Below are 8,051 nucleotides of genomic sequence, written 5' to 3'. Positions count from 1 at the left end.
TTTTAATTTTTTCGAGAAATCTGAATTTTTAAAAATGAACTTGCATTACATCGTGAAAATTATTATCTTAGTCACTTTTGGATGCAATCAAAAAGTAGTTTAGGAGGGTGGAGCTGTACTCTCTCTAAAAAAATGTTTAGCTCTTAGGTTTCCCGATATAACTCGATTAGTTTTAGGTGATACAAACAAATGTTACAACAAAACAATTACCATATACTTTGTTGTTGTTGACTATAAAAATCTTTAAATGTAAGCTAGATTGAACAAAATATTCCGCCTGGGTCGGTATTTTTCAGTTTCACAGATGAGTCCAAAATTGCGTGTCTATCATGCATTACCTACTTAAAAGCTACCATAAACCTTTGTTCCCAAATGGGCTTCATCCTCCGATCGATTGGCAACTCTACGCCTTTTCTGTTCGAATGGTTGGCCACTCACTGCACATATTGCGAAAACCCGTTACATTGCTCTCATAATTGTGACCAGTATGCAGTTTATGTCCGGGAGCATGGTTCTATTGGTGAAGCTGTAGTCATACGATCATTTAGATAACATCAGCTTAGATTTTATCGTCTTGCGCGCTTATAATATTATCTATAGGCGCAATAGTTTTCGGATACACATTGAGGAGTTTTGCGAGAAGGTACATATACAGCGGTATGTGATATCGATAAACTAGAAAACATTTTATTTTAAAATAATCATATTAATTTTTAATTCCTTCAATTTATAGCTACTGTGTTTTGTCCGACGTTAGTTTTAAACGTCCGAAAGTTCATCTGATAGGAAAGCTTTCTCATTGCAATTATCATAAGGGAAGAAAAAATTCAGGCACTAGCATTTCTATCTTGCATGGAAGCTTCAACTTTCCTTTCACTTTCTTTGACAAGCTGCAAAAGTTACATTTAGTCTGACTGAGAATTTTGGTGCAAAAAATGTAGAAGAAGAAGTATACTATATTGCTCAGTATTAGCCGCTATCAAAGCTCTTATGCTTCAAACAAGCGAAAAACAAATATGACAGTATGTCACGCGCTGCTGTGGTCAACAACATCAAGAATAAATGTGGCACCAATGAAATCTTTTCGCATGCGGAAAAAAGGAAACTGCCGAACATCGTTGTATTTGTTGTTAAATCGATTATTGAAGCGAGTTAATGACATCAATATTATGCGCTGCATTGATTGAGAGAGCTCAATACGCCCACACTCACACACATTTTTATACTCTCGCAACAAAGTTGCTAAAGAGAGTATTATAGTTTTGTTCACATAACGGTTGTTTGTAAGTCCTAAAACTAAAAGAGTCAGATATAGGGTTATATATACCAAAGTGATCAGGGTGACGAGTAGAGGTGAAATCCGGATGTCTGTCTGTCCGTCCGTCCGTCTGTCCGTCCGTCCGTGCAAGCTGTAACTTGAGTAAAAATTGAGATATCAGGATAAAACTTGGTACACGTATTTCTTGGCTTCATAAGAAGGTTAGGTTCGAAGATGGATAAAATCGGCCCACTGCCACGCCCACAAAATGGCGAAAACCGAAAGGCTATAAAGTGTCATAACTAAGCCATAAATAAAGATATTAAACTGAAATTTGGCACAAAGGATCGCATTAGGGAGGGGTATATTTGGACGGAGGTTTTTTGGAAAAAGTGGGCGTGGCCCCGCCCCCTACTAAGTTTTTTGTACATATCTCGGAAACTACTATAGCTATGTCAACTAAACTCTATAGAGTCATTTCCTTCAGGCATTTCCATATACAGTTCAAAAATGGAAGAAATCGGATGATAACCACGCCCACCTCCCATACAAAGGTTAGGTTGAAAATCACTAAAAGTGCGTTAACCGGCTAACAAAAAACGTCAGAAACACTAAATTTTACGGAAGAAATGACAAAAAGAAGCTGCACCCAGGTTTTTTTTTTTTAAATTGAAAATGGGTGTGGCGTCGCCCACTTATGGACCAAAAACCATATCTCAGGAACTACATACTCTACCGATTTCAATGAAATTCGGTATATAATATTTTCTTAACACCCTGATGACATGTACGAAATATTGTTGAAATCGGTTCAAAACCACGCCTTCTTACAATATAACGCTATTTTGAATTCCATCTGATGCCTTCTCTGTATAATATATACATTAGGAACCAATGACGATAGCGGAATAAAACTTTACACAAATACGGTATTTGAGCTGAGGTATCCCTTGTGGAAAAATTGTCGTGATCGGACTATAACTTTTCAAGGTCCCTGATATCGAACACGAAGAACTCAGTGCCTAACCTAACCTAACCTAATTTTTCACCGAAAATATCGGTAAATCTCTCACAATTTATTTCTAATTAATTTTACAGCAAAATAAAAAAATATGTAAATGACGGATAATGAAATCTCGATTATCACTTTATCATGCGAGAGTATAAAATGTTCGGTGACACCCGAACTTAGCCCTTCTTTACTTGTTATATATTTATATAATGGATGACGGTATATTTAGTCACGTGTAGGGGTGCGTGTATGTTCGTAACTGCAAACCACCGGCTCTACACATATATACGGTACTTATAATACTTTCAATTCGGCCACGACATAATTTATATTTGCGAATTTGTGAAGAGTTGAAGACGAAAGTTGGCGTCTTTCAAGAAGGAGCGTAATTGTAAAGGATGAGAAAGATGCTGAATCTTTTGAATCTGGACTAAAATTTGAACGGAGACTTGCTCACGTTGAGCCAAATATCGTACAGTTGAAGCTGGTGGCGAAAGAATTATACAATGGTTATTGTAAAGTTGGTTCTCACGCATAAGAAGCTTTCGAATAAGAAAATCATTTCTGCCTTATATGAAACTCCAATAGTAAAACTTTAACAAAATAGAATTATCGAATACTATGAAGATTTTTAAAAAAAGATACTCCAAGATACTCAAGGTAACAAAGCCATCATTCCACAAAAAAATCAATTAAGATTAATTAAGAACCAGAAAAAAGTTCAAATAGTGCAACTACTTCATCAGAAAATCGCCCTCAGACATTTGGAGCCTTCACAAGGTTATAAGAGTTTAATCCCATTTGAATCATGTTAAAAGTATGCCAGATTGTTTCGTTTAACAATCGCTGAATTAGACGTCAATGCGGATATCATTAAATTTGTCACAAATATGCCTTTATACTTAAATTAGACAATTTTTTCTAAAAATACTTAAATCATATTTTATTTTATACCGAAAATATCGGTAAATTTGTAAACTACATAGATAATAACGTGGTCTAGCCTACATGAATTTTATGAATCTGGGAGGGGTATTTTTTATGAGTCTGACTTGTGTAGGACTTATACCATACTTCTCCCGCAATATTTCGTTATACTTAAGTATTTATCGGGAAATTCTGAGAAATACGTTGGAAAGGTAAATTTAGAGGGAGTATTCATACAAATTGTTAAATCGTTTTATAAGCCCATATACGTAGGACATAAAACCACTTTGAAATATGTTCGGAGTCAACATCGATAATTTGTTCGAATTCAAGAACGAGAGGAATTATCGGCGAAACCTCAGTTGATAGCATCTTCGCGTTTCTTTAACATTTTAGTTTTTGTTCCACAGAGCATGAGTGAACAAATAGCTTTGTGTTTGCTTTTCAATGAAGATATGAATTCTTTAGTTTCTGTTGATATGAGGTTATACAGTAAGAGACAAAAGAGTTATCGAATATAACTGTTTGAGTTTGCTAGCTATTTCATCAATTTGACATCAGTCTGGTATTATTTTTATGCGGTGCATTACTTACCAGTTGGAAACTCTTTTTAAAAGTCAGAGAACTCTTAATAGTTTTTTCGGAAAACAGAAAGAGTTTTTGAAGACAAAATTTTACAGGGTTTGTCCGGAAAGTAATAGGACTGAGTCGATTTAAAAAAATTAAATGAACCAATCGTTAGAATTCTTTAAAAATTTCAAAAATAGGTTCTTTCAGTATCGATGCAGCGCTGCCAGTGCGATTTTAAAGCATTGAAGACGTCGCGGAAGTCATTCTCCGGAATGGCCTTGAGAGCCGCGGTGCATGCTGCTTGGATCTCCTTTGTCGTCTCAAATCATACTTAAAAATCGATGACACGTCACCTGTGATTACGTTATTCAAAACTTGGGAGTCACTTTCAGATATGTTTAAATTTTCTTGGCACACTTCCACTCGCTGCAATTTCTAATCGTCAGCAACCACTTTTGGGACCATCTTCGCGCACACCTTGCGCATACTTTCAGATATGTTTAAATTTTCTTGGCACACTTCCACTCGCTGCAATTTCTAATCGTCAGTAACCACTTTTGGGACTATCTTCGCGCACACCTTGCGCATAGTCGATGGTCTGAGTTCAAAACTTTGCGCACACGAGTCACATTGTCGGTGTTTGTCGATGTAGCAGGTCTACCAGCACGGTTTTCATCCCCGATCTCTTTCCGGCCCTCCAAAAAGGCCTAGTGCCACCGAAACACACCACTTCTTGCTAAAGCAACATCTGGGTAAAACACGTCGAGCAAAAATATTTGTTCTGATTCTCCAGGTGCTTGGAGGCAACTGACCAGCCGCTCGTTCGTTCGCTAGGAACGCGATGCTTTACGATGGGGCCTTAATTCAGATTGAAGAAAAACGAGCTCAAAGATATTAGAAATCGTTAATACCTAGAAGTTGCAAAAATCTCTTGAACTTCTCCATAAAATGAAAACACCAAATGATTTAACAGTGCCTGAAAAGAGTTGAAACCGTCCGCATAGTTGTTCCCAACTTTTGTACGAATTGCCACACATTAAAAACGGAAACTAATAAAGTCGTTAAAGAGGTCCATGGAGTCAATGCCTGTAATAAAAACGCACTAAAGTCTATAGCGATCATAGAAAATCGTTTATAAGGAATAAACACCGTAAGGATCAATTAAAGTTCACCAAACAACACAGACAACTTCCCATCGATGACGTAAAGAAAGTTAAGTAAATTGATTGAATAGAATCAGATATAGTCCTGTGAATGAAATTTGGAGATGAATCGCTGATGACTTAGAGGTGTTTTAGCGGAAATGTACTGGTTGTACTTCGGCGGAGGACTTACATATATCTTCCAAGTTTTAATATATTCGGAATCGTGCGTCGATAAGTAGGTATTTTCATGAAGGATAACGATCCGAAACTTCCATTAGTCCCCTGGTTTGAACCCCATTAAATAGCATTAGGAAATTTCAAATAAAAATTTTTCTTGAAAAAGATGCTGCAAAGAATGTAAATGAATTGTAGTCGAAGCAATATAAAACTTATGTGGCGGTCACACAAAATATTAACGTGTCATTATCCTAACTTTTGAGTCAACGGAAAAACAAGTTCAAACTTTTATTTCTTTTTTTTTTTTAACTGAGTACTTTTAAATAACTAAGTTTAAATTTCTCAATTAAGTTGTTGATTTCGAAAGAAAATATTAATATCCTTTTATACGTATGCAGAATATTTCATACTTATAGTGTCTAATAAATTTTCTTTATTTATTATTTTATGGCAAACAAAAAAAAAAACAAAGAAGGTAAAAGGTTAATTTCAATTGCATCGAAGCTATAATGCCCTTTACAAATACAAAAGATTTCTTGCAAAAACTTTGATATGTCAGTTTGTATGGCATCTCTACGAGTATAATATAGAGACTCATTTGGTTGCGCCTAGCCATGCCAAATTTTGTGAAGATATCTCGTGAAATGAAAAAGCGTTTTATATAAATTAGCTCTTTATTCCTATCGTTCAGTTCATATGGTAGCTTACGAGGTTTGACAATTAAGTAATGACCTTGAAATTTCCTTTCTCTTTTTCCGGCATCCCTCCCCTCTCCATTGATATATGTACCATCGCTCTAGTTTAGTTCGCCTGCTGCGTCAAGTTGAGTATACGTGTGTTTGTAGTGCTCGTCACGAAAATGGAAATGGAGGAGCAAAAGCAGCATCGAATGACCGTCGCAGAAGACTGTTGGAATAAGTGGAAAACGATCCCACGCTGCTCGATCGAGTTATTACAGGCGATAAGAGCTGGTTTTTCCAATACGACCAGGAAACCAAACGCCAAAGCTCACAATGGTTGTCTCCGCGCGCCCCCGCCCTTAAAAAAACTCGCATGAGCAAGTCGAAGGTGAAAACGATGATTATTGTCTTTTTTCTCCTCTGCGAATGTTAGGCACCTTGCCGTGGCGTAGTTGCTTAGGGGAAAGGCATACTCGGCGCCCCCCTGGCGCATGCCAGGTGCCGCATGCGTGCGCTAACCAAGAGCTACCACCTTCTAATTCAGGGTGATATGCGACTCCCGTGCCCATTGGAACTTTGCAGCCAGGAGGTAAATGTGGCTGTAGTCTAACGGAGCCTCCCCAACACCGGGCCGAATTGGGGAGTAACTGTGGCCTTATCACCTCAAGGGGCTCTGACGTGGCGGACCTTCTAGTTCCCCATCAAAATAATAGACCCGACGGCTCACCTCGTTGAGCCAAGGGTCGTAAGGAAAAGATAAGCACTTTAAAACAAATAAACCAAAAAAACGGACAATTCGGGACAAAGGCAACAACAAAGGCAAACGGATTTGGACAACGGTAAGGATATCGGTGCAGCGGTAGGCAAGGGGGGTCGTGGTGCTAAGCGAAAGTTTAGCTTCCTCGACGCTCTTTCGCCAGAGGAGCGGTCGCTGTTTGACGACGTGCCCTCTTGCAGCGACGCTCACTTGGCGAAAACGCCTGGTACCGCTGTAGCAGCAACGAGCGCCGCCAAGAATCCCGCCGGAAGGCGCAGTGGGTCGGACTCAGGTGAGCCACATCAGGCAGAGCCTGACGGCGCTCGCGAAAGAAGAAGGAGGAGCCGCAGAAGAGGTGGGCAACGCCCCCTCCCATAAGCTGGTCAATTCGGCGGGTGCGACGATCCACACAGGAAAGGAATGAGCGGTTCCACCATGAAGTGGTACTTACGGTTCCTCCGTGACGGGAAGATTCCGGAGGTAGCAGAAGCTCTAGCAAGGAACAAAGGCAAAAGGAGCAACGCATACCCGGCGAAGGGGCACGACAAAAACGTGTCAGCTCGCGCGCAAGGCAGCGGAACCAGCAACCGTTGCCCGGTTAGCACCACCCTTACCGCAAGGAGGGGCGATAGCAGGGCAATGCCCGCAGACACGTATGCCCAAGCCGCAAAACGTAAAACGAAAAGCGGCAAGATCACGCCGCAGGAGCCACCCAGCTCCAAAAAGTTGTGGGGCATCAATCCAAAGGCAGCCGTGGGCCAACCATCTGGACCGGCTTCCCACCGATTGGAGGAGGGACGGCGCAGATATGCGGACGCTGTTAAAGGCATCCGCATGGCTCTACTGCCTCTTCACTATCCGGCGGAGTCGTTGAAACCGGAGAAGCTCGCCGTGCTCCAGGACCTCCTCATGGAAGAGGTGTTCAGAGGAGAGGACTACGCGGCGTCCTTCCTAGGAGTAGAGTTCAGAGGAGTTATGCTACCAGTGGACTGCATGGATGAGGCGTCCGCCGACTGGCTGAGAGAGTACGCTCCAAAGCTGGGAGGCTGGAAGGACTCTGTCCTTTGCGCGAAGAGGGCGGAGGACTTGCCAATCATGCACAGCATGACAATGTTCTTCCCTCGGTGCGGGGACAAGCCCTATGAGTTCGCCTTGGGCCTGGTGAAAAATCAGAACCGGTGACTCAGCATCTCGTCCTGGCGTGCCGCCAGCAGCAAAATGGAGGAGACGCTGATATGAAAGGATGTGGATTGAACTTATACATCGACGATGAGTCGTACAAGTACATCCGGGCAGCGATCTTTGGCCTGTTCTACAGGTTTAGCACGGTGGTCATGCGGCACCACAAGCCTGCACCCATCGGGAGCAAGGGAGCTGCAACGCCTGTGCCTGTCGCAGGCCCGGAGGTAGCAGAGATGCAGGTGCACGAGGTGTCGGAGCAGCCCTGCGGAAGTAGGTCGGGGCAGGCGGTGCCAGCAGAGACCAGCGACGTCCCGGATGTCGACCACTGCGGTCAGATTACAGA

The 8,051-nt window shown here is 41.3% G+C and overlaps 1 protein-coding gene across 1 annotated transcript; it reads left to right on the top strand.

The window, feature by feature from the left end:
• The first annotated feature begins 7,165 nt into the window (after positions 1 to 7,165).
• LOC125777539 (uncharacterized) lies at positions 7,166 to 7,708 on the top strand. The gene has a single exon (XM_049452640.1). It carries the CDS (start codon positions 7,166 to 7,168, stop codon positions 7,706 to 7,708), a length of 543 nt encoding a protein of 180 aa, XP_049308597.1.
• The last annotated feature ends 343 nt before the right edge of the window (positions 7,709 to 8,051 follow it).

The sequence above is a fragment of the Bactrocera dorsalis genome, chromosome 3, assembly GCF_023373825.1.
Source record: "Bactrocera dorsalis isolate Fly_Bdor chromosome 3, ASM2337382v1, whole genome shotgun sequence".
Lineage (NCBI taxonomy): Eukaryota > Metazoa > Arthropoda > Insecta > Diptera > Tephritidae > Bactrocera > Bactrocera dorsalis.
Note: the sequence above shows the minus strand (reverse complement) of the source record. Positions and strands in the feature narration are given on the sequence as shown.

What these genes read in the sequence shown, in the direction of transcription:
- LOC125777539 (XM_049452640.1), top strand. Translation starts at nt 7,166, where the DNA reads ATGCCCGCAGACACGTATGCCCAAGCCGCAAAACGTAAAACGAAAAGC.